Raw genomic sequence first — 27,769 nt, 5'->3', positions numbered from 1 at the left:
TACTGAAATAAATGTTTATTATATATTCCATTACGACAACAAAAATCGCAAGTCTAAGCATTTTTCGGACTAAGGGACGTCGTTTCACTGAAGCTTTTAAGAAAAGAGCAAAAATAATAAAAAGGCTTAGAGGTTTAAAAGAAAACACCTAAGAGTTTAAGCTTGAATCAGTCTGCCCAGCTCTGTTCAACAGTGGCTTTAACTCGCTTTTCATACTCTCTTCTGTTTTCTTTGTATAGCTGAGCGGCAAGTGAGTTTGCAGGAGAGTTGGGGTTTGGATCACTCAGCAACGACTGAAAAACAATAGAAACGTACAGAATACAAGCAGAAGCAAGTAGGCATTCACAGACTACCATATTGAAAATTTTCATTTATTTAAAAAAAAACCTGAAATCAGATATGAAACTTTTTTTGATTTGACAAAAACTTCAAGGATTGGTCATACTACTCTGTCACTAAGTTATTACAACCGCTAGTGAGAGCCCAAGATGTCTTTATAAGCGGTTTGCAACATCAAATGGGAGAAAATTTTTCTCTTCTAAGTACCAAGGGCATCAAAATAAGATCATCCAACGATTTTCCTTTCGGTTGTATTAAAATTATAAAGTTTTCATGCCACTACTATCTTTTCGTCAGTGTTACGAAGCTGAACCATGAAAACAACAAAACAAAGTTAATTAATTCAATTTGAAACCTTTTCATCTGTAAAAATTCAAACATTATCAATCAGTTGATTAGCAAAGACCAGTACACGTTTAAAGGAAAGCCACATCTTCTTCCGCTGTTTGTTGTCATGTAGTTTTCACCTACGCTTCTGTTTCTTAAATTTGGCACCCATCAGTATCCAAAGCCGGATAGAGATCGCTTTCACTGAAAGTTGAATTCCAGAATTTTCCTATGTTTTTTTAATGTAGATATGTTGGTGTAACTTCCCATTACACCAAATCAAACAATTCAATTTCATTTCCACTGACCTTGGTACTTTACAATTACTAGTGACATCTTTGCTCAGCGTGTCATTGTATTCAACGCAAATTCATTTATTTTCTTATCAGGCAGTTTTAACCTATAGTATAAATACAACTATCTATTGAAAGTCATCTTAAAATTCTTAACTATTGCTACTACGTTAAAAAGTAAAACGACTGAGGGAATTGCTCCTTAACATTTGCTATTTTTGTATTTTAATTTATTTTTCTATTTAATATCAAATTTTCTATCAATAAATAATAACAAATATTATAAATACAAAAATCTGCTCAAAGTCTTCTTAAATATCTTAACTATTGCTACTACGTTAAAAATTAAAAAGATGAGGAAATTGATCCTTAACATTTGCTCTTTTTGTCTTTTAATTTATTTTTCTATCTAATATCAATTTTTTTATCAAGAAATAATAAAAAATATTATAAATACAAAAATATGCTCAAAGTCTTCTTAAAGCTATTAACTATTGATAATACTTTAAAAATTAAAACGATGAGGAAGTTGCTCCTTAACATTTGCTATTTTTGTCTTTTAATTTATTTTTCTATTTAATATCTAATTTTTTATCAAGCAATACTAACAAATAGTATAAATACAACAATCTACTCAAAGTCTTCTTAAAGCTCTTAACTATTGCTACTACGTTAAAAAGTAAAAAGACAGAGGAAGTTGCTCCTTAACATTTGCTATTTTTGTCTTTTAATTTATTTTTCTATTTAATATCTAATTTTTTATCAAGCAATACTAAAAAATAGTATAAATACAACAATCTGCTCAAAGTCTTCTTAAAGCTCTTAACTATTGCTACTACTTTAAAAATTAAAAAGACTGAGGAAATTGCTCCTTAACATTTGCTATTTTTGTCTTTTAATTTATTTTTCTATCTAATATCTAATTTTTTATCAAGCAATACTAACAAATAGTATAAATACAACAATCTGCTCAAAGTCTTCTTAAAGCTCTTAACTATTGTTACTACGTTAAAAAGTAAAAAGACTGAGGGAGTTGCTCCTTAACATTTGCTATTTTGTCTTTTAATTTATTTTTCCATTTAATATCTAATTTTTTTGTCAAGCAATACTAACATATAGTATAAATACAAAATCTACTCAAAGTCATCTTAAAATTATTTATTATTATTACTACGTTCAAAAGTAAAAAGACCGTGAAAGTCGCTCCTTAACATTTGCTATTTTGTCCTTTAATTTATTTTTCTATTTAGTATCTAATTTTTTGTCAAGCAATACTAACATATAGTATAAGTACAAAATCTACTCAAAGTCATCTTAAAATTATTTATTATTATTGCTACGTTCAAAAGTAAAAAGACTGTGGAAGTCGCTCCTTAACATTTGCTATTTTGTCCTTTAATTTATATTTCTATTTAATTTCTAATTTTTTATCAAGCAATTCTAACATATAGTACAAATAAAACAATCTACTCAAAGTCTTATTAAAGTTCTTTATTATTATTTTTGGCGTAAAAAGTAAAAGATTGTGCAAGCTGATTTTTAACATTTTTAATTTTTGTCTTTTAATTATATTTTTACATAATCATCAGTCTAATTATCTTTCTTTTCATAGATTATTTTTCTAATTTATCTTTGAAAGAAAATAATCTTGCTTTTTTTTTCAATTTACCCTAGATCTTTACCTAGTCCGAAGAACTTTTTTACCCAAGAATTTTTTTACCCAAAGGATTTTCCTATATCCACAGCATTTTCCATTCCCGAGGTCATCCTTAAATCAAAGGCTTTTTTTAATCGAGGCCTTCACTCTACTCAAATCTAAAAGAAGCTTAGGTAAAGGCATCGGGTATAGAAAGGCTAGGAAAAGCTTAGGCAATAAAAGTTATTCTTTGGGGATTTTTCTTTGAAAATCCTATTTTCTTGTAAATAAAAAAAAACGCAATGAAAATGCCAAAAAATAGGTTTCTTTGATTGAGAGGTATACTTTTCAATCAGAGAGATGTTTTTTTTGTATTTTCAATGATTTTGTTAAAACAAAGGGAATTTTTAAAGTAAAAAAAAAAATTGTACTTAATTAGTGTCTAATATATCTGTTACTGTGAATGTCCGAAATCTGGTTAATGTCGACATTCCCCGGCAAATGTCCGACATTCCTTTTTCTCTACTTGGAATCAATTAGCTTTGCGAGTCAGCTTTTTCAGTCTTAAACAAGCTTTGATGGTAAACGTTAAAGTTAGGTTAAATTAGGTTATAAATCTTACAAATGGGTTAAAAACCTAATCTAACCTAACCCGATCAAACCTGACCTGTCACCATCAAAACTTGAACGCTGACCAAGAAAAAAAAAAGGTATTTCGGACATTCACCAGTGAACGTCGATATTTACCAATTTTGGACATTCACGGTAGCATATCTAATATGTGTCTTTATGTCTTTTGTGAATAACTGTGCAAACTGCCGAATTGTACAATTTCTGTAAAGAGTTACAATTAATTTTAATTAATGGAGAAGGGAAACGAAAATTTTCTTATAAATTAAGACTAAGAAACCTTTAACAAATAAAGCTATTAAATCAAATAAAGCAACAAAACTTTAACGGAACAACTAAATTTAAAAAAATGTGAAAAAAAAAACAGAAAAAACCATGTACTACACGTCTAAGCAGTACAAATCATGCTTTTCTAAAAACTATATTTTTCTGAACTTTACAACTTCTCATGTCTACTTCACAGCTTTCATTACTTCTTAATGTGACAAAACGTTACTTCTTAATCTATGAGCAGCACTAAATAATTTAAAAATTTAAATTCCGAAACAAATATTTCCTTCAAATGATGGGCTTATCCATGGGCAGTGTCTTGTCTCCTTATTTGGCAAATTTTTACATGGATTTCATAGAACAGTCTGCTTTGAATAGTTTCCGCTTAAATTATTCGCTCTGGTTTCATTCCGTTTATGAAATCCTTTCTTTCCAGGGACATTGACAAGGATCTCGAAAAGAATTTTTGGCACATTTTATCTTTTTTTATCTGAATCTCCAGTTCACAATGGAACTCGAAGATTCAGGTAAGCTGCCTTTCTTGGTTGTTTTGATTATTAAAACCACTCCTAGCCTTGAATTTTCTATATATAGAAAGCCGACTCATAATGATCGATATCTACATTTCTCTTCCCATCACCCTCCTTCTGTGTAAAGAGAGGTAATAATCTCATTAGTTGACAGAGTTTAAAAAATTTTTTGCTATAATTATATAAATTCTGAATTAAATTATGTCAAGGATATTCTTTTCTGCAATGGTTACCCAATCAAACTCATTGAAAATATCATAGATAGACGATTAAAAAAGATAAGACAACAAAATAGGGAGCTTGTCCCCCTTGATTCAGTTACCCCGGCAATTGAGAAAAAAACTTTCATCGCTTTACCATACATCCTGAAACTTAAAAATTTTTTAAAAACATAATCTCTCTGTTTCTTTCAAATCCGAACAAAACGCTAAACACTTTTTCAACTTAGGAAAGGATAAAACTGATCCTGTATGAGATCGTGGTGCTTTCAGAATTCCATAATGCTTTGAGGAGTTCTACATTGGTAGGAACCCATCAATAATTAGGTGAACGTTTGCGTGAGCACATAACTTCAATAGATAAGTCCCTGAGATTAAAAAATAACAATGACAAATTTGATTTGACATTGGCTTCGCATATTTTCGTAAATCCGACCCATCTAGTTCTTTTGGACGAGGCAACCTTAATATCAACTGTAAATGGCGTACCACAAACTTTTAAAGAGGTAATTGAGATACAAAAAATACATGAACCAAAACTTTGCAAAAACTAGAAATAATGGAGATATTTATTTAAGCTCAATTTAGGATAGTTTAATTTCGAAGGATCCAATAAATATTTTCGGCTATTATAACTTAAAAGAACTTATTTGCACATCTGATGAAAAACGGAACTTTAGACAAGCTAAAACTATTGCAGGGCAAAAGATTTTTGCCCAGTCATCTTGGTAAATTCTTTTTCATTGATTCCTGCCTGGTTTTTATTCAGTGTCTGTTCTGTCTTTGTAGAGTAAACTTCAAAAGGTTGGATATTCGTTTTTTTTTCTTTGTCTTTTTTTTTGTTTAGCACTCAGACAGGAATTTCGGAGGTCGTTCTCAAAATATTTTCTTATTTTTTTCCTTCTCCATTGTTTACCATAGGCTGATAAAATCATCATTTTTTAATCTTTTTTGATTTTATTTTTCATTTTGTTAGTTTCTTTCCTCTCTGAGTTTCATTTGACTATTACTACTAACAACTCGCCGTAGCACCAAGCCACCTGAGGTCAACACAGCTACGCACGCCCCTCCTCCATCCCAACCTATTCAAAGCCTCCCTTTTTATACCCGTCCAGGAAGTTCCCATTTCCTTTAAATTTTTCTTTATGACGTCCTCCCACCCCAGACGAGGACGATCTGCTTTCCGTTTAGCCCTAGACGGTTGGCCGAAAAGAACAACCTTCGGCAATCTGTCGTCCTTCATCCGCACAACGTGCCCTAGCCACCTCAACCTTTCTTTAATTATAGCCCTATGAGTAGAATACTAAATTAAAATTTTTACCACACTATATTTAATTTTTTTTTTCTAATAGCTTATCATCTTTTTTGAGCAGCCCCACTGTGATGGTTAACTGCCTCTGGTTTAATACGATCACTCCAGCTGTCCATCTCAGAGTTTACACTCTCGAGCTTTTTGGTTTTATTTTGGCAAAATTGATGTTTTCCAGCACAAGATGGTAGAAAACGTTCCTTTGTAATGACACTATTTATTTTGCTACTTAAGAAGGGCAGAAGAATCATAAATTTTCGCTCAAGTAAGCCGTCTCCCAATATTTTACGACAGATCGTTCAATACCATCACCACTGGTGGATCAAAGAAGACTCCTACACATGCAAAAAGTGTGACTTCCCTTGATTGCCAAGATGTAAACTGTAAGCCTCCAAATATGTGTTTTCAACAGTGGCGATTTCAATGGCTTAATTTCTATTTCGATTTGATATCATGTTTGAGGTTTTCATGTTTTTATCTAAATTCCAAAAAATCTGTTGGCAATTATGAATTAAAATTTAGATGGATCTAAATAAAATATATTGTTTTCAAATTAGACGTAATGGGAAACATTTTTCATGCGACAGTTTTTTTTAAAACCCATTTTTTTCGCCTACTATGCCCCATGATTTGCTCTTTAATGGGTTGCAGCCATTGCTGCAACTACGATGAAGGAGGTTGGACCCCCAGTTCTTGTCACCACATCTCTTAGAAGGTGTTGTCAGACGTCAACTGAACTAGAAATGACAGTTAGTATTCTAGGTTTGCCCTTGTAGAGACTGGGTTAGATCAAGGCTCTGTGGGGGAACATAGGAAAGTGGTTCCTATATTCATATAGTTAACACATCTAAATAACGAAAGTTATAAGCCGAAACTTCTAGGGTTGTACCTTTCGGGTGTCCAGTAGCAACCTAATATTTTTTTTAAGAAACAGAGATGGGCACCAAATTCTTTTCACCACGATATCTACCAGAAGGCGTTCTCAGATCCCAGGAAAGCCTTGGCCTATATCCAATTTCACCTCTGTAAGGAAGGAGCCTAAATTCTTGTCACTAACTTTGGAGGATCGGGAGCAACGTCACCTTTGTAGGCAGAATTGGGGTGGGACAATGGGGAAACTAAATTCATAATGTCTGCTAAAAGTAACAATTGGATCTAAACAAAATTTACCCAGAACGAACAGTTGGTGTCTTGGTTGTAACTTTTCAGAGTCCAAGAAAAATTCAATATTACCGGGCGAGGAAGAGGGGGGGGGGGTCATAAATCTTATTACGAATATATCCATCAGAAAAGGATGTTGGATCAAAACCAACAAGGGTTGTAATTTAGTCCGAAGCTCATAGTTATGGCTTTTTATTGTTCTGATTAGGCCTTTGTGGGACGGAGACAGAAGAATGGAGTTGCAAATACCTTTACATCTACCTAATTACTAGGCCAGCTTCTTCCGAACCAGGTCAACAATTGTAACTATTGTTTCGAACGCCTGTGAGGGCAGGATTACATTCTTGTCACCTGTATGTGTCAGAGGATGACTTTAATAAATTTTAATTAAATATGGAAGAATTTAGCAGCTAGGGTTTTAATTGCACCTTTACGGGAGATCGGACCCAATTCGACAGATATAGTTGGATGTGTTGCTCCATAAACGTGACCCAAGAGTCACAGTTACTGCAATAATCTATAAGGTCTTGGCACCAGGATTCTGGTTTTCTTCCTCTTCCAATATCAATAGATACCTCCTTAGAAGTATTTGTAAAGGCTATTCTTAAATAAAAAATTAATTAAATTAAGTTAATTAAGTAAAGGCTTTTCTTAAATAACAAAAGTAAACGAAAGTAACATGCAACTATTTACCATCATTTCTATTTTAACTTTCAAATTTCTTTTGCTATCGACCAAGTTTACTATTTCAACAATTTAGTACTGAAAAGCAACGCAAGTTGGTAGATAATCTTTTTTCCAACTCCACTTTACAATCTTATTACCTATAAACATTGTTTATGACTCCACGGGCTATCCGGCTTACCTGTTCATTCTCTGGTTCTATGATGTATAACAGTAAGTTGATGGCTAACCTAAGGTAAAACTGGAACGCTATTTGAAAGTCTAGCTGAATTTACCTGAATCGATGTGAGTATTGCTGATACATCATAAGTGGGACTCCATCTGTTCTGTAAAATATCTAAACAGATTCCTCCATCAGCATAGACATTAGGGTGAAACATCTTTGAAACAAATTTTACAGTTGGGGGTTTATTTGGATATTCTTCAGTAAATTCAATTGTTAGTTTGAATGTTCCATCTTCAAATGGGGTATCGTATGGTCTGGAAACAAATAACGACAGTAAAAATAACAAATAGGGTAAGAATTCCCTCCTGAGATCCTCTGTGGTAAGTTGCCGCAAAAAAAACTTAATCCATTCAAGTTGCTTACATAGCTAAACAAAAATAAGAGATATATTTGAACAGTAAACAGGAACTAAGCATTGGAGATTGAGATTATTTTTCTTAATTTGATCTGCTTCAGGGGAAAGTTTAGAACACAACATCTAATGAACCCAAATTTCATTTCAGTGGGTACTGAAGGTAACTCAAATTATAACTTCCAACATCTGAAAAATGTTACTTATTTAGAAACTAGGAGTAAAAAGTTGGTTTTGTCTTTAAATATTGTTTAATGACACTCCTATGACACATTTTAGTTTTTTTCGGAAGCCTGTACTGAAATACATTAAATCCAACGTTTGCAGTATCAAAACTGGATATTTTATTTTTTAAATTTAAGAATTGTCTAAGATTAAGCTGTACTTGGTTAGAACTCAACCCAATTCTTTTTTCCCTCTGTTTTGGCACATTCCCCTTAACTTGGTGAAGATTCACATTTTTTAATTTTGAATTACAACCCGCTGTAGAACATTACATATTTTGAATATAGAAGAAATAAGAAATAAGTTCTGCTTGAAATAGTTTCCTGGAAGCTACTTAACTTTTGCTTTCATGTTATTAACACGCTTTCCCTTTAACATTTAAGCTTACCAGTTTTCATAGAAGTAATATCCCTTTTTATAGAAGTATATGATTTCAAATTTAAAGCATCTTGTAGATGGTATCATTCCCAATTCCAGAGCAAATTATGTCAACCCCCAGCCCTACGGGGGGGGGTTGACATCCTTTCAACTACAAGTTGCATTAATGTGAATAGGATTCCAAGCCTGTTTTCAATGTTTTAATTCGTATTTTAATCAGCCCAAGCTAATCAAGCCTAACCCAATGCAACCTAAACGAAAAAAGTAATAATTTCAACCACTGTAAAAAGCCAGTTAAACTTGGATTGCACTGAATGCTACTTTTAAAATCAATTACAACAGAACTTTGTCAAACGCAATGAAGTGACAATTTTATTGTTACAGAAGTTAGTTCACAAGGGAAATTCAACTGCATCTTTGCTCCTGATATAGATCCACATTCAAAAGACTGGTTGTTGCTGAAGGCATTAGTCTTAAGATACTCGTAACATTTTACGCAGGATACCCTGCATATTGTATTAAATTTCTAGACAGAAAGAATTACGACAAACGTCCAACACATGTTCAGCCTATATAGCTAGACATGGACGAGAGTTGCAGTCCACCCCTAAAAAGGTCCAAGAATAGCAGTGGTCAGTAGAGGGTTTAGTTGATTCTGGAATTTTATCTTAAGAAATTTCGATTTAAAAAAAAAAAAAATCGATATAATATGCGGGTTTTGGTTATTCAATAGCTATAAAAGGCATGTTCTATAGTAGGAGCAATCACCAAGCAGAACGACTATTTCATAATCCAAATCCCCTCCCTTCCTCTCATACCATGATTTGGAGATTTAAACCGTGATAAATACCTGCTGACAGTTAAAGAACCACCTACTTTGCAAAATCCTTGGTTGTTCCAGGTATCATGCTACTGTTGGATTTCGTATGACTGGCAACGGCACCAATTTGCGAAAATGTAGGGGAGAGGTAGGCAAGTGTTTTTCTTCAATTTCTTTTTATGAAGATACAAAAAAGGCATATTGCAGAAACTAGAGGGGAGAGGAGAAACTTTTTTTTAAATGAAAATACCAAAGTAAGATATTTCCGAAATCCAAGGGGCAATGCCCCCCCCCCCTATTCTCACCCAGACCATCTGGCCCAGCATCCCCATATTTCAAAACAATTTAATAATGAACTCAAGTCTATTATGAAACGCTCTATTATGTATTAGACGATAGATCGAAAAACTGCGACTAAAGCATCTTTAGGACATGGCAGAAAAAACTTATGACCCTTACTGAACAGTATTGAAGGAAATTCCTTACTTTGGTCGCAAGGAATCTCAATAAATAAATTTTTTAGTTCTTTTCACCCTGTTTTCCTCTATTGTAATTCTTTATTATTCAAATAAGCGTTTACTCTTTCCTCTTTTGCTTTATTATTTTTCTTTTTTTGCCTTTTTATTTAGATTTTGCTGTCAAAGCTGCTTGTATTTCTTTAAATGTGATTTTGGCTCATTGGATCATGTGACAGTAAATTTCCAAAGAAAACACAGTCTTATCTAACTTAGTACATTAAAGTGAGCAATATACTTATAGCTTGGAATAACTTGCCCAGAAACAAAAAAATGAAGCCAGAAGATCAATATTTTTTTAAACAAAATTATAAAAATAAATGATTTTATCAAAGAAAAAATTATTGATGGTAATAATTACTATTTTACCAAATGGTAAAAAATGTAGCTCAATGTGGCCTTCCTTTGCCAGAGGTGGATAATTTTGAGGAGACTGGTAGTCATAGCACTAAGGATTTAAGTAGGTTAATTAAGGTCATGCCTCCTTTAGGCAAGAAACTTGATGAGCAGAGGATAGTAATCAGAAACATTTGGTTTATATGGGCTGACCAATGGGCTTAACACACTGAATGTTACTTGCAGTTTTAAAATAAACGAAGATTTTTTTTATATTTTCAATTGAGTTGATTGCAATGGTGAAGGCTCTTTATTATAATAAAAAAAAAAGCTTTGCCCATAGGTCCTTATTTAATTCGTTCTGATTCACTCTCAGTGCTGAATTATTTGTTGCTGGCCATTTTCCTGCCCATAAAAATGCTTTACATGTTGAGACTATTGTTCAGGAGCTTGAACTGCTAGGTTATGTCATTGTGTTGACCTCGATACCATACCATGTTGGCATCCCTGGTAATGATCATACAGATAGACTAGCTAACATTGATGCTACTTCTGGTTGTGGGATCCAGTGTTGCTTTACAGTTGAGGAGTATCTGAATGTCTTTAAATAGTGCCTAACTAAAAGAGATAGTAACAAATTTGCATGCCAGTTCCAAAACCCCTTTTTGAATTTATGATTTTAAACCTCCACCATTGGAATTGGTACAGCCGACACGTAATATAGCAGTTGCAATTTTTAGGCTGAGGACAGGTCATGCATGGTCTAAGCATGTCTTGTTTAGATGGGGTTATGTGGATTCCCCACTTTGTGATGTATATGAACATGTAGACCACATTTTAATGTACAGCAAAAAGTTTGAGAGACAGTGTACATATTTGAAAAATGTTTGAATTAAGTATGTTAAAGCTTTTTCTTTAAGGTGTATTGTAGGTTCTGCCGGCCTTCCTGGTTGAGCCAGAAACAGTATATCCAGCTACTGAGAAATTTTATAAAGATTAATGAGTTGAATGATATAATTTGACTTTTATTATTTTGTTATATTGTACTAAAGTTATTGTCATACATTGCATAATTGATATGAATTTTAATTGTTCAAAAAATGTTGGTTGTTGTTCAAAAAATTTCAGTTGCTCTGTTGGCAAGGAGAAGACAGGGACAGTCTCCCTATAAATTGTCAGCTCAGGATCTGCCCTGGTAATTTTCAAGAAAACTCTCTGACTCTAAGCTTTTGATACAGTTGTGAAAATCTTGAAGAACTGGGTGCTTGGATACATTGTTTATTCAACGTGTGCAGTAGGCAACAGCCCGGAAGCACTAAAAAAACATTAAAGTAATATTAGTGATATGTACAACAACAATACTGCTGCAGTTAAGGTAAGAAGTGCAGTCAGTAGCGGGTTTGGTGTCAAATCAGGAGTTATGCAGAGTTGTGTCTTATCCCTGTTTCTATGGATAATTTTTACAGACTTTATAGCAGAGTATGGAATCAAATGGGAAGGTAAAACTCTCCTAGACTTAAATTACGTAGATGATTTTAGTGTCCTAGATAAGATATTAGCAAAATGAATGAATTTTTGGAGGTTTTGAGGTTCAGAGTTCAAGAAAAGTTAGGAAAAATAATACTAAAACTAATTCACTTAAGACTAGGATTGAATGAAGATGAGATGATGTTGACCCTTGCTTAACTGGGTAGTATTATTAGTAAAGATGGTGGATGCAGCGAAGATCTGAAAAGTAGAGTAGCCAAGGCCTAGAGGGTTTTGCCACAGCTGAAAAAGGTTTCTAACAACAGGAAGATAAGTCTACAAAACTAAGACTAGACTACGGAAAGCTGAGGTACCGACATCCGTCAAGTATGGTTCTAAAACGTGGGCGATCAGAAGGCAGAGGAAGAAGATTTGTTAAATCTTTTCCAGAGGAGTTGTCGTTTCACTACAGTTGATTGATTGTTGTCAACTGAGAGTTTTATGAGCCCGTTTGGCTGATCATATGTCAAATAACAAGCTGTACAAAAAATGTGGTTTCATCCCACTTTCAAGGACTATAATAAAAGGAAGGTCGAGATATGTAGGACACGTTAAACTGATGGACGATGACAAATTATCAAAGATTATTTTTTTTGGCTATCCATATGGGACCAAAAATAAACAAGTGCCCCAAATGGCATGAGACAAGGTCATAAAGAAGGATTTAAAAGAATTGTAACTTATTAGGAGGTAAAAAATGAATTTTTGTATATATTGGGATGGAGGAGGACCAGGCTGAACTGTGTTGGCCTCAGACAGCTTAGTGCTGCAGTGACTTGTTATTATTATTAGTAATAGTTATTTAGCTTAAATTCCAGCTATGTCTACATATACATACAGGAATAACCTACTTACCCAAATATAACAGCATTCCATATCATAATGTTATTGTCAGTGGGCGCACCACTTACACCAGCAGGTGGATCTTCTTGTAGTCTAAAAAAAGGTATATTCACTGTAAGTAACTTCTTCAAAATTTAATGGAAAATAATATCTTTGGTAAAAACAAGAAGAGAAATAAATATGAAAGATTAAATCATCTGCTTATTTTTTTCCCTTTTCCTTTTTTTTTTCAAACCTCTTATTTATTATTACTTAAATGCTACTGGATATGCTTATCAGGGTCTGAATAAGTTTAAATTATTTATAGAAAAAAGAACGCATGTGTCAAATCTGAATTTTTACCTAAAAAGAAGGAACAGTTAATTTTAATAGTTCTTATAATGCTTGCATTTTTAAATATATAAATTAAAAGATATGCAGCCACCTTTAAAGTTATGATAAGGCATGAAGAGGGAGAGAAGGGGAGGACCTGACAGAGGGGGAATAAGTAAACGAAATAAAGAGAGAGAAAGAAAGGAAAATAACCCAACAAGATCATTTTTTATTGATATTTCTAAAAAAGAATAAAAAAATCTAAATTTGGAAATCCACATCTAAATAACTGATTGTTGTTAACTATTCTTTAAAGCGCATCAAATACAGAAAGAAAAAAGGCATGTTTAATATTTCACAAAAAGATATGTTTGGGGGTTCCAAACACTGTACTAAAATAAGACTATCAAAGAAAGTTTAGAAAAGTGAAGATACTGCTCTTAGAAAGGAGTTATGAATCTGATGAGTAGACACTCAGTTCTAGTTCTGTTTACTGTGTTATATAGTTGTGGTCATGTTTTTCTGAGCTAGACAGTGATTTTGCGGTTTCTTGATCAACCCAGCAAGTCATGAGAACTGCTATTTTTTGACGTTTAGATAAACAAGTACTCTAAATTACAGTGAACTCACCGTTTGAAATCTCTCATTAATCTTCTTCTCGCAGGAGTAGACATTTTCTTTTATGACTTCTGTTAAGGTAGTTGTCAAATGTCTCTATGAAAGAACAGAAATAAATATATGAAACGAATGAACATAATGGCCTCTTTGCAGAGTTACATAGGCATAATTCTATTTGGGAAATATAAACTGTGGTTATGAGGTGCAGAAAAAAGTTATTTTACGGCAAGCTTGATATATTATCAAGTGCAGTATCAACAAGTCTGATTACTTGAAAAGGCGTCATTGTTTAGAAAGTAGAGGTAGGGTTAGGATACAAGCTTTAAAATACAGTCTAGGATTTTCAATTTGTGTATAATTTCCAAGAATCTCTTTTTAGAGGCTACAGAAATGGGAGACAGGACATTGAATATACCTTCTTAGGAAAAAAGTTTTCAATTTAGATCAGAGCCAAAATTTGTACTTCTGCTAGTAGCCACTGTAAAATAAAATCTTCAAAGACCTTTGAAATGATGGGCGTCTTTGAAACTAGCCTGGGATTGGATGGTGAGGTTGGTGATGTTGTCTTTGGAAAGGGTGTGACAAATGCCTTTTTGAACTTATTTGGGAAAATGCCATCCAGTAGGCACTGGTTATACACCGTAACCAATGGTGTAGCCATTAAGGGGGAGCATGCATGTATCAGCCTTATAGGAATTTCACCAGGGTACAAGGCTTTCCTAATGTCTAGGTTTTCGAGTTTTTCTTGGACCTGGGAAACTGCGATAATAGGGATGGTTTTGAATGGGCCATTCTGTTGCAAAGTCTTAAGGGGATGCTGTTGGCGGCAAATATTTGAAAAGAGTGCATTAATTGCTTCTGCAGTTATATTCTCTCCTTGCTGGTCCCTCTGGATGGATTTAGACTTCTGCTGTCCCATTAGTTTCTGTACAGTTGTATGGAACTATCTCGGGTCACTGGCTGACAACTTAGCCAACATTTGGTGTCCATACATGTCTAGCTTGCTTTAGTAGTCTAACTACTATGTTTCTCTTCCATTTATATTTTTCAGAGTATGGCCTTGTCTCATTAAGCTTAATATGGAAAAACCAGCAGCATTTTGGCATGCCAACAAAAATTTTCTACATTGGCATGTCTTAAATTGGTGGTTAATCAGTGTAGCATCAGGTCCAGTAGGAGGCCTTGTCATTCCCAGAGACATAGTTGTTGGACTTTCAATTAAACTGGAGAAAACGGTTATCTCACAATTCTGATTGGATGTCTTTGAGGAAAAAGAGTGTGGGAAGGGGGCTAGTGATCCCCCAATCTTTTTAGTCACTTAAAAGGGGCACTGGAGCTTTGAATTTCCATTGGATTGAGCCTTTTCTTGACTTTCTATGATCATTGGTTTAATACAATTACCCTGGGGAAAAAACAACAACAATTAAATATGCATCAATGATCTTTCTTCTGGGCAAAAGCTATAAAATTCCACATTTTATAAAAAGAAGCTTGAAACTTCTTCACTAGGCTTCTCTGATATACTGAATCTGATAGTGGGATATTTTAAGATTTCTTGACTGAAAAATGCTTGAATCAAAATAAAAATACAATTATTTTGATGTATCAATTGTTATCAAAATTTAGCTTTTCTAGAGTTTTGGCTACTATTGGGCCAAATTGATCCTTATTTGCAGTTCATTGCGAAAACCATTTGATAGCAATGTTGTTTTATCATGGTAGATTAAAACACTATACTTTATCTTATATTCCTCGACAAAATCAGAAAAACAAGAAACAAAAAGAAAAGAAATGGCCGAGACATAATAAAAATTCAAACAGAAGAGGATTTTGCCAAATACAAAATCGACACAAATCAGGTGACAACATTGGTGAAATCTATCTTCACTGAGTAAGAAGAGACAATGGCAAACCATAGCATAGAAAACCCAAGTTTTCTGGAGATATGTGTCTTCCAACAACCCACACAGGGCCCTCATACCAGGTCTCAGCTTAGGAAAAGGGGACACAATAATGTCCCCTTTCAGTCTTGAGTGAGAGTTTGTTGTGTTAACACCTTGCTTTTGGATATTAACCTTTTAATAAAGTAAGGTTTCAACCTGTGCAATTCCCTACAGAGATTAATAATCAGCTTATTTTATTTACTTGCTATTGACATTTTTGCTGCTTGAACTTAAATTCCCTTGAAATTTAGTGACTTAGTAAGTACTGAGATTCAGACAGAAAGATTTAATTACCTTAGAGGATTGTACTATTTGTGCATAGCAGTGATACTGATAACATATATTAGGCAACAAGTAGAAGAGGGGAGGGTTCCTGCCGCAAGCGCTGTATGTACCTGCCGGTATTTAGTTACCCTTAAATAGCGGGGAATTGGTGAGCAGGTCCTGACGCTTCCCTTGTTCCTAGTATTGTGTGATTCAGTGGACTTTTGCTGTTTTTGTGTGAAAGTGATGAATGAAAAGCTGGTATTCAACCCAGTACTGAACTTTTTGAACAGATCACTCACTGAAGGGGTGAAATTCAATCAGATTGTGAAAAGCACAGTAAACTATTTCGAACATGATACAATCATACAAGCTAAAAAGACCCTTCACAGCAAGTTGGACATTCAAAGCTGGATGGTTTTGTATGCCAAAGATGAGGACAACATTACTGATATGTGCAAGTCGCTAGTCTCTGCGGCAAAGCAAAATGTCCTGATGCCAAAATTTGTGATATTTAGTCCATGTGAAGCACCTGCCATCGGTGAGGCATTTCACGCTACAGTGGTGTCCAAAGTAAACAAACTCTCCAGAAAATTGGACGGAGTTATGCTAAATACTAGCCGCTCTACAGTCACCCTGCTAGATAAATCTCAATCGTCCCAAACCGCACCCCCAAGGCCGCTTTACTCTGTGATACTCAAAGACCCTCCAACAGACTTAAAATGCCCAAGCAAACGCAAAGCATTTATCGACAAACTGTGCCCACTTCCAGACGGCGATATAACCGAGTTACGCCGCTCTAATACCGAGTGGAAACTCGTGGTTCATTCCAAGCAAACCACGAGCCAGATAGTGGATGCACCTAAATGTGCAAAACCGTCGCTCAACATCTCCCTCAAGGAACCTGCTTTTTTAGCTGCGATCATGCGAGTGCCGGAGGATCTAGACGAACAGTCTCTTAAAGAGCTAATCTCCAAGTGCAATAAAACCCTACGGTTTGGCAAGTCTCGAACATTTAAAGTCTACTTTCCGACACAAAATGACCTTGAAACCTTTCTAAAAGTCTCAGTGAAAATTGGATATAGACGCCTTCCAGTCGAAGAGTTTGTGTTCTTGCCTCAGCGCTGCTTTAATTGCCACGCAATCGGTCACCTAGCCACAGATTGTAAGAACGGTTCATTATGTTCCAAATGCGGCTCCACTGATCACAAATCCACGTTCGATATTCCGTATCAGAAGGCAGCCTTTTGAGTTGGTTGCAAGAAGCAGGATCATACTTGCTATAGTGTGAAGTGCCCGAAAAACCGTAAACCCTCGAACTAATGACCTTGTCACTAACTCTTTTATTGTGGAATATAAACGGCTCTTTTATTAATAAACTTCCGGTTCTGGAAAGCCTCCTTTCTGAGTTTAGTGTGATTTGTCTCCAGGAACATTTTGTTACTAAACATGGTCTGAACATACTTGAGCTTGAGGATATGACAACTTATTGTGTACCTGCTAGACAGCTGAACAATAGAGGCCAACCCTCGGGTGGATTTATTGCGTTTGTGAAATCAGCTCTCCATTCTAGTATCTTTGAAGCAAATGATTATTATCTAGCTGTGAGAGTGGATTGTTCTGTGTGTATTAGTGTGAATCTTCCCACAGACTACAATAATGACCAGTCTGAGCGTAAATTTGTGCTATCTTGTGAAAAACTAGGTTCATGTACAGACAAAATTCAACACTTAGGTTTACCTTGCATTATAGCCGGTGACTTTAATTGTAATCTGTCCGAGCCAAATTCCCAAGCTTCACTGCATACAAAACTAGTTAAGGGCTTATTTAGGGATTTCTTGTGTGTTTTAGATAAATCATCCAATTTTACATATGTTCACACGTCCTCGCGAACTTCCAACCTGGACCACGTTGTATTATTGTCAGATTTGCGAGCAGATATAGTAAAGGTTGTGTTTGATTATCAGTTGTCTAATCATCTTCCCATAACTTGCTCTGTCAGTATGCCATCTTCTGATCACCAAACCACACCTCTTGCTCCTTCAGCACCTCAACACCATTGTAACTGGTCGAAAATTGATCAAGCCTTATTCATCAAGTTGGTAGATTCAGTCCTGAATAAAATCAGCATCCCATTTCATCTCCTTCAGAAGTCACTCCAGTTACCTCAAAAAGAGGTTTCAATTTGTCTAGATACATATTGCACAGAAATCTGCCATGCTCTCCGCTTCGCAGAAACACAAGCTGTTCATTAGCAACAAATTCGAAAAGGAATTATTCCTATTTGATCGTCAAATCCAGATTTCGTTATTTCATGTAGTCAAGCAAAATTTTGGTTTCAGTATGGAAATAGTGTGGACGGCCAAATATGGGTCTTGTGAACAGCGTAAGGATTTTCATGAAGTGAAAGTTGAAAGTGAAAGTGAAAGTGAAAAGGCCCTGGCTCAGCATCAGAAAAATCTAGTCAATCATTATTCTGCCCATGCCAAACAAGATAGAAATATGATCTTCAAGTTTGTCTCTTGTTCTGCAAAAAATCCTTCTTCACCATCCCCAGCCGACATTGCTGAAGATGAATGGTATGCCCATTACAAATCGGAGTTCTCAGCTCCTGACCCCTCCATCAAACAATCTTACGAGGCTGCCTTAGATCAGTTTCTATCTTCTCATCCCGATGAAGATTTTATCGTCAGTACCCGCTCTGTTGAAGATGCCATCTGTAGACTCAAATGGAAAGGCTCATCAGGCATTAACAAAGTCAGTGCAATCCACTTGAAACACAAAGGTAAACTTTTTGCAGCACATCTCTCTCTTCTTATGCAGATGATTTTCTCTCAAGGGATTGTTCCTGCCTCTTTCTGCATTGGAGATCTGACTCCCATTTCTAAAAAGGGAAAATCTGAAACTCAATGTACAGCATTCTGTCTGATAACTGTAGCTACGTCACTGTGCAAGCTCTTCGAGTTACTGTTTATACAGGAACTCAAAAAAGTATGCTACACTCCTCTGCATCAGTTTGGCTTCAAGCAAGGAACTGGATGTGCTGATGCCTTAACAGTCATTGCTAATATCTTGATAGATGCCGAATCTTCTAGAGAGAGCCTTTCTTTGGCGGGACACGACATTAGACGTGCATTCGACTCTCTAATCCATGCTGCAATGCTTTTGAAGGCTGGTAAACGTGGGTTGAATCTAGCTGTCATTTGTTCTCTCAGGAATCTGTATTCTAGATTACGGATCCGACTGAAGCTACCTCCTGACAAGGGTTTGACCCCCATTCCGCACACCCAGCTAGTTCCAGTCAAGAAAGGAGCGCATCAAGGAGCAGTCACCTCTCCAGACCTTTTCAATAATTATGTCCTTGATGCACAAGGCCATCTGATGCACAAGTCCATCAATGTCCATCTTCGCTGATTCTGTCATCTGCTAACTTGTCTTTGGTATGATACGTGGATGACATCCTGAATCTTAGCCAAACCCTTCAGTGGGCAATTGATATCTTCGAAATCCTTGAAGCCGAATATCTTAAAGTTGGACTTTGGTTCAACTCTTCAAAATCGGAAATTGTCCTATTCAATTGGAAAACTGATTTTTGTGTTCCTACCTCTGTCCTAGCTTTTTTCCTATTTTTGTTTCCTAGCTCTCTCCAGCCAGGGGATCACCTCATTTATCTAGGTTTACCCATAGGTTCGTCTATCCATCATACCTGAAAACTTCTCCTCGAACAGCTTAAAACAACAAATTTCAGCATATTACGCTTCAGTTGTATCATGCAAACTCCAATTCAACCAGCTGCTTCTAGCAAGCTTGTATAACGCCATTGCTCTTCCTCACATTTTATATGCCACGCCCTTCAGGAAACTTCCCACTAAAACTGACCAGAATATAATCAGAGCAATCTATTTTCGTTTTGCAAAGTATTTGCTTGGTCTACCTCCATGGTATAGGAATTTGCATGTAATTGAAAATTTTAAAGTCACAGACCCTGACGTCGCCGTTGCTAGATGAATAGCAAAGCATAATAGAAAAATGCACCGAAATCTACACAAATGGTCCCATCTGCTCATTCAGTGAATCAGTGATTCGTTTTCTTTATTGGTTCAGTTTGTTATAGTTTGTGTCTTTTTTTTTTATTTTTTTTTTAAGTGCTCTGTCTTGTTGTATGTTGATTTGATGGGTTTTTCAATAAAAAAATAAATAAATGCTTAGAACCCAAATACCAAATAAGGTGAACAAACCTTTATCAAAAATTTCTGTGAAGAAGACCCCAATGGACAAGTACCAAACCTACTGCCAAAGCACATCTCCAACCCCAAATTACATTTATTAGGCTACTGCAAGGGTCCATCCAAGATTGATGTAACTAAAACCAGAGGTCTAGATGAAATCCATCCAAGGCTCCTGAAAGAAATGGCAAACCAGATAGCCTTCACATTAGCTAACATTTTTCAGACATCCATGAATACCAGTGCAGATGCCTAAAGATTGGCAAACTGCTAGCATGCTACCTGTTTTCAAGAAAGAGAAGCACACAGATGCTAAGATCTACAGACCTATCACTATGATCTTTTTTTTCCCTCAAAATTTATGGAAGACTTATAAATGATGCCATCAAACAACACCTGATAGGCAACAATCTATCTTGTCCAGCTGTCAACAGTTCTCAGAAAGACAGGTCAATAGACACTAACTTGATCAATGCCTACAATGACAATAATCTGCTTGCAGACAAATCAATCCCAGTAAAGCTTTTCCTCTTTGATCAAGCTAAGGCAATTGTGAAGGTCCTACATCTGAGACTGAGGCTTAAACTGGAATTCCAGAAATTAAATGAAATCATCACAAACTGGCTCATGGCCTTCCTGAGGGACAGAATACAGGTTATAACTGTTTCTTCCCCATATGGCTCACTAGTTTGTTCTAACCCTCAGCAAGCGAAGAGGGGAGTACCTCATGGTACTCTACTCAACCCAACTCAGTTCAATATTCATATTGGTGATATCCCTGATTATATATAAGAATAAAATATCCTTTTATGCTGATTACCCAGGCTGGCAGGGACAGCAAATAGTGATAAAGCAAGAGTCCCCCCACAGGAAGACCTGGACAGTCTAGCAGACTGGTCAGAAAAGTGGCTACTAGAGGACAAGGCTGAAAAATGCTAGGTGCTCAACCTTAAGCCAAATAACTGTAAGCAACAATACTCATTGCTCAGCATTGGACAACACAGACACTAACTTGACACCAACAGAGGAAGAGCACAGCCTTGTTGTCAAGGTTGACTACCAGATAAATTTCCACCAGTTTACCCTCTCAGTGCTAAAGCACGAGTCTGCTGGAGGAAGACCTGGACAGCCTAGAACACTGGTCAGAAAAGTCGCTGCAAGAGTACAAGGCTTAAAAATATTAGGTGTTCAACATTGGATCAAATAACTACAAGCAACAATACTCATTGCTCAGCCTTGGAAAAGGTAGCCACTCTAGGCTGATGCCAACAGAGGAAGAGCACAAATTTGGTGTCATAGTTGACTCCCAGCTGAAGTTCCACTAGTGTGCCCTCTTAGCTGCTGCAGATGCATTGACAAGCCTTTGGACCATCAAAAGAACATTTGTCAGCCACAACCCAAATGTCATAAAAGAGCTGCAGACTTCTATGATGTACCCAGCACTTGAGATTAAAAAGACACTGGGCTCTCCTTAATTCTAGGGAGATAAACAACTGCTTGAATGCATCTAAAGGTGTGCCTCTGCCACCAAGATTTTGTTCTAGATCCACTGATGACTCCAATAGCACTAAGAGGTCACATAAGCATGGATATTCCTGTCAGGGATAAGGACAGTAAAGGAACTTATGACATAGCAGAGACCCAAACCATCTCACAGTGAATTAAAAGTAAACATAGCCCTAGTAGTAGAGTAGTATTATAATGTAAAAATTGTTTTCTTAGCATGTTTCCTTCTCAATAGGCTCAATTTCATGCTAATGCCCATTTTTCTGTTTCTTAATTTCATTAATGTTGCTTCTTTCCATTAGATTTATTTGACAAAAAAAGGGTAAAGCAGTCTAGGCTATAACAAAATACATAGAACATATAGGCAAATCTGGGCTATATATTTGCCTGTTAAGGGGGGGGATAAAATAACATGAAACATAATTAGGAATGATATGTCCTAAATAAGTATTTTAGAAGTCTTTAAAGTTGTTTTCTAAATTTTATAGGCTAGTTTTACTTTTGAGTATCCATAAATGCACATTAATACTTATAACTAGATTAAATTTACAAGTAGAACACAATATTAGGGCTCTTTATGGGATCACTAAGGGATGCGGTGTTGCACTGTCTGGGTAATGACCATTATATTCAAAAGTAGCATAAATTAGGCTAAGGAACATGGGCACTGGCAGGGGGCCATGCCCCCCCCCCCTGGAAATTTCGAACTACAAATTGATTATAAGGAAACCAAAGGAAATAGAGCAGAATAGGGGAAAACCATGGAAAAACTGTGTGTTGCCCCATTGTTGGCTGCCTGCCAATAGACTTTGACCCTCAATAAGGAAAATATAAATTTTAATTTTTGACTGAGTAACGCTAAACAAATTTTCCACAAACATTATTTTCTATATGATTTGGCTGGAGCAAAAAAAAAAATTCTTCACAGTAATGAATGGTAAGTAAATAACAATCCTTGTCAAAAATAAAAGTATAAGAGCCTAAGTATTGATAACATTCAATCAAAGAATCAGCTTTTCATGGTGATCCTAAATATGTATTTATTTATTAGGATTTAGTGCAGTTATTAGAACACAAGAAAGTTTGAATAATTATAGAAAACACAGGGAGCACAACTTAATAAGGGGCAATTTTGGTAAGAATATTGCATCAACTTTTACTTGCATTACAAGAGTACCCACAAACTGATATATGAGGCCACTATAATAAGAAATGTTTCCTCTGAATGGAATGCTGGGAATTTCCGTGTTTCCCCCTGAATAGATACGTTTTTGTGTTTTATTATAATTTTTTTTTTCAGGAGTGAGTTGTATTTATCTAGTTGTCACTTTGAAAAATATTTAATTTTTTGTAGTTGTGTATAAAGGGGTCAAATACATTGGCTTTTGGTATTCAAAATTAAATTTAAAATATTGAATTAAAAATTTTTATTTGATATTCTTAATCTTTGTTTTAATGTTTAACTTTGAACAAACTACTTTGATAATGCATTACTTTTTATAAACACTGAGTCTAAAGGTATTAAATATTTTGGTGTTTGATAACCAAGTTCAAAACCGTCAATATTGTTAAAAAATATTCATGTAACACTTCAGCATTGCTCAACAGAACTGAATGCTGGGAGTTTATATCTTAGTTTCTGCAAGTAGGTTATTGTTTTGTGTATTTTTTGTAATTACTTACTTTTTTCTGTTCATATACTTTTACTTTAAGTGACATACTTTTTCCATTGCCTTTAGAAAAATGTTTGTCTCTAAGCCTCACTAAAAAAAAAAAAAAAAAAAATAAGTTTTTTCAACTAAAAGTAAGGAGCAACACTAAAACTTAAAACAAACAGAAGTTATTATGTTGTATTATATATGAGGGGGGTTTTATGTATTATGTAATTATTTATATGAGGGGGGTTTCCCCTCTCCTAAACAGCACACTCTTCACATTACAGTTTTTTGGCACTTTGAAAAAAAGTTACTTATTGTTCTAATTAAACAACCCTTGTGTTTCAAGAGTTGTTTTTAAAGAATTGGGACAAAATTTAAACTTTAGCATAAAGAGCAAGGTGTTGAGGAGGGGGGAAACTTCCTCATACAAATAATAATTTCTGTTTGTTTTAAATTTTAATGTTGCTCCTTACTTTCAGTTGAGAAAACTTGTTTTCTTTTACTTTCTGAATGTTTTTTAAATAACGCCAGGATACCGGGCTCCACCTCCACAGACTGATCCCCTTCCCCATAGAAATGTCCTCTGGGAAAAAGTGGTGTGGGAGGAGGCCTAGTTTCCCTCCAATTATTTTTGGTCACTTATAAAGGGCACTATAATGTTTATTTCTTGTAGAATTCCAGAAGGGCACTAGAATTTTAACTTCTCATTTCTGTTAGAATGAGCCCTCTCCCAACATTAAAGGCCCAGTGGGTTGAAAAGATTACCCCTGAAAAATAAAACACATCCATGTTTTTTCTTCTGGCAAAAATTACAAAATGCCACATTTTTGTAGATGTGAGCTTGAAACCTCTATGGTAGGGTTCTTTGATATGCTGAATCTGATAGTGTGATTTTCATTAAAATTCCATGACTTCAAAGGAGTCTTTCCCCTTTCTTTGAAAATTTTCTCAGGCTTGTAACTTTTAATGGGAAAGACTAAACTTAATGAAACTTATATATTTTGAATATGCATAATAAGTTAATTCTTTTGATATATTTATTGGCATCAAAATTCCGTTTTTTATAGTTCTGGTTAATATTAATCTGGATTGCTCCTTACTTACAAGTCATTAACACAAACTGTTTGACTATTCATCAAAATCCAAACAGAAATCATTGAAATATTGATTGTTTTTTCTGTCTTACCAATAGTATTGTATTAATAAAACTTTACAGTTTCATGAAATGTAATTAAGCAAATAGAAAAGGTTTTTTATCTAAAGTAAGGAGCAAGTTTAAAACTTAAAACAAATTTAAATTTCTCGGTATATAAGGGAGACTGCACCCTACTCAACAACTTGCTCATTAAACAAAAGTATTTTAGTGATTTGATTTTTTTTTTTTTTCAATTGTACTTTTTATTAAAAAAATTGGAAAAAAGCCAAACTTAAAAGTAAAGAGTAAGGAGCTAAGGAGGAGACATCCCCCTCCATACAAGAATAATCTGTTCAAATAGGTTTCAAAACAGTTCTTGCTTTCAGTTGAAAAGCTCTTTTTTTGTTTAATTTCTGATTGTTTTCCAAATCATACCCAGGCCTAACTAAGATATAATTTGAGTTACTGGTCCCTTATATCCCTGTTTAGCTGCTTTTAAAATGAGTAAATCAATAATTGTATGTTGATCAGTACTGTCCTATGTTTAACTTTACAATTTCAATTTTGGATAAAATTTGAATATACTTAAAAATTGGTGATGAATAGTGATTTTGGTGAAAAGTCATTGTTAATATTACTACTGAAGAATTTTGGTTGGATGAACAGGAGTATTATTGTTTGTATGGATGGACATTCTATGAAACTCTTGATTCTCTACATAACTGAAGCCATCACAACCTTTACAATAGGATTTTCTTATCAATAAATATATTATATACATTTTTTTAAACACATTGAAGTACTTCACATAAATAGAAAAAGATTTCCATTTAAAATTGCTGAAAACCAAGTTCCTAGCAGTATTTGCCACCCCAAAAAAATTTCCTGGCTGGGCTGATGATGACCTGCTTTGCCTTTTCCACCTCTGTGCTGGTAGATATGGGAATGTAACATATTAGCTGTACAGAGAAACAATTAATTAATTCCAACTTCCCCTACCTCTTTCAACATTTATCTGAAGCCTCATAAAGCAGTAAGCAGTTTGTCCATTAAAATGTACTTTTGTGGGAATCTATCCTAACCCTGCCTAAACAATGACTCACCCCTCCTCCTCATTATAACTTATATGCAATTACAGATCACCAAACATGGCCTAATTTAATAACAAATAAAGCAAATCAACTTATTTGAATCCAGTACTGCCACCATGTGGCATTACTCTTTTTGCAATTGGGAAGCCTAAAATATAGTTATTGATATTTTAACTCAATAAGCTTTTCAGATTTCTAAACTGGTTTGTAAATTTGTCCTCTTTGGGATAAAGTTGTAGTTTGATGCCCTAAACCACCTAAACTGTCACCCAACCACCACTATTATTTTGGCATCTGGCTCCCCCTGTAAAATTTTCTGCCAGCACCCTTGCTAAGGAATGGGTAAATTTGTAGGTGGCACTATAATTGGTAAAATTCTACTTTGGCTGCTTTTTCCTATCTTGGAAAGAGGTTAGGTTAGGAAAATGAAACTTTCAGGGATGGGTCTACAGGCTAAAGTATGTCCAGGAAGGTTTTTTGAAGTACCTACCTTCACTCCTTCTCTCTCTAGAGGGTCCTGAAATTTGCCTACATGAGAGGTCTATACCTATTGGAATTTTGACAAAACAATATTTTACCTTAATTTTCAGGTATCAGTTTCTTTTTCTCTTGCTTTAGTTCTGAAAATACAATTCCTGTTATTTGAGTAGAATTTATAACCATATCAAAGTTGTTGTTTTTTTTAATTTATGAAATGTATTTGCATATCTTTAAAACATTATAAATTGGGATTGAGCAGAGTTGTGAAGCTGAAAACAACTTTGTTGTACTTCATTTAAGCAGAAGATCTATTTTGCAAGGTTTCACTTTTATAACAGACATACTTTTAAAGGTCAGGACCCACTAGATGGAGAAGGAGTCAAGGTAGGTACTTCAAAATATCTTCCTGTGACATATTTTAGCCTGTAGACCCATCCCTGAAAGTTTCATTTTCCTAGCCTAACCACTTTCCAAGATAGCCAAAAGTTGCTAAAGTAGAATTTTACCCTATAATTTAGCTAGGATGAAAGTAAAAACATCATTTGATGCCTTTTTTATGCTCTTTCATAATACAATAATTGCTTATGTTGCAAAATAAAGGGGCCCCAAAGGTATTTCATTTTTGTAACTACAAAAATAAGTTATAACCTAACCTACAAAATACTTGATTTTCAATTTAAACTATCTCAAGTTTCCTCAAATACCATCAACAAAAATAAAGCTGAATTTTGCAATTTGAAACTTTGCCCTCAACAATTCAGAATATATTCCAATTCAGGGTATATATTTGCACATTAGGGATGTGGGAGGGGGTAAAGTTCAAAATAAATTTGCAGTGGGCCATATAATTTGGTAATTTTTTTGCAGTTAATAGGCTATTATTGATTTACAAATAAAGTGAAAATACTACTTGATAACTTTTTCATGCTTTTTACAAATATAATAATCATTTTTGTCAGAAATGAATTTTACCCCCACCCCTATATAAGAATTGAATATTGAATTGAAGTTATCAAGTATTTTGCAGTAGGTTGCATCAAGACATGGCTAATTGTAGACAGAGAAAAGCCATGACAGATAGGCCTAGTCCAAGTAATTGAGAGGCAAATGTTTAAATGGCTGGGGCATGGGTAAATGGCAGGATAGGCATGACCCCTTTATTGGGCACACACATACTTGTTTGTTAGCTTTTGGAAAGGCATGCCTGCTAAGAGTCTCAGTCCCTATAGGCCTACCAATTAGGGGTAAATAGCTATTTGCACATTAGCCTAGGGGGTGGGGTAAAGTTTAAACTTACCTTTCATTTGCATCAGAAATAAACTTTAGCCCTCTAATGACCAATTATACCCTGACTTAGGATATATAGGGGTGGGAGTAAAATTCATTCCAGACAAAAATGATTGTTATATTTGGAAAGAGCATTAAAAAAGGCATTGAGTAGTATGTTTAATTTATTCATAAGTCAATAATATGAATTGCCAAAAATTTACCTATAATTTAGCTAAGGTGAAAGTGAAAATATCATTTGATGCTTTTTTAGGCTCTTTCATAAGTCATATAAATACCATTGGGGCCCCTTTAAGGGCTCAAGATGCAATTTGCAACAGAAGTAATATTGTATTATGAAAGAGCATAAAAAAGGCATCAAATGATGTTTCCACTTTCATCCTTGCTAAATTATAGTGCCACCTAGAAATTTAACAAGGAATGTAGGCCTAATGGTACTACGCTACTTTAATTAAGTACTCCCCTAGAAGAGCTGTAGCTCTATACTGTTACCACAGATTTAAAAAAGCCTATTTAAGAAAAAAAAATATTCACACTAAACTTTTGAAACTTTCACCAAAGTTACACACAAAATTTACAGTTGAGACTAAACTTCATGGATTGAAATTCTGTTTCTTCCCAGAATGCTCC

General features: G+C 34.9%; 1 protein-coding gene across 4 annotated transcripts; it reads right to left on the bottom strand.

Moving 5' to 3' along the window:
* Ubc6 (ubiquitin conjugating enzyme 6) lies at positions 1–27,769 on the bottom strand. Of its 4 annotated transcripts, none has more exons than XM_089105663.1 (5): positions 27,709–27,769; positions 13,562–13,645; positions 12,632–12,712; positions 7,673–7,877; positions 1–293 (listed from the first exon to the last, which is right to left on the bottom strand). In XM_089105663.1, the coding sequence occupies exons 2-5, from the start codon at positions 13,603–13,605 to the stop codon at positions 168–170; spliced, it is 456 nt and encodes a 151-aa protein (XP_088961789.1). In that variant the 5' UTR covers positions 13,606–13,645; positions 27,709–27,769; the 3' UTR covers positions 1–167. The 4 variants fall into 4 exon arrangements, with proteins under 4 accessions (XP_088961789.1, XP_088961790.1, XP_088961791.1 ...); XM_089105664.1 differs by having other exon boundaries at positions 27,681–27,744; XM_089105665.1 differs by having other exon boundaries at positions 27,674–27,737.

The sequence above is a fragment of the Artemia sp. Qi Xiang Cuo genome, chromosome 19 (genome assembly GCF_049724085.1).
Source record: "Artemia sp. Qi Xiang Cuo chromosome 19, ASM4972408v1, whole genome shotgun sequence".
In the NCBI taxonomy this organism is placed as follows: Eukaryota; Metazoa; Arthropoda; class Branchiopoda; order Anostraca; family Artemiidae; genus Artemia; species Artemia sp. Qi Xiang Cuo.
This window is presented reverse-complemented; position numbering and strand designations above follow the sequence as displayed.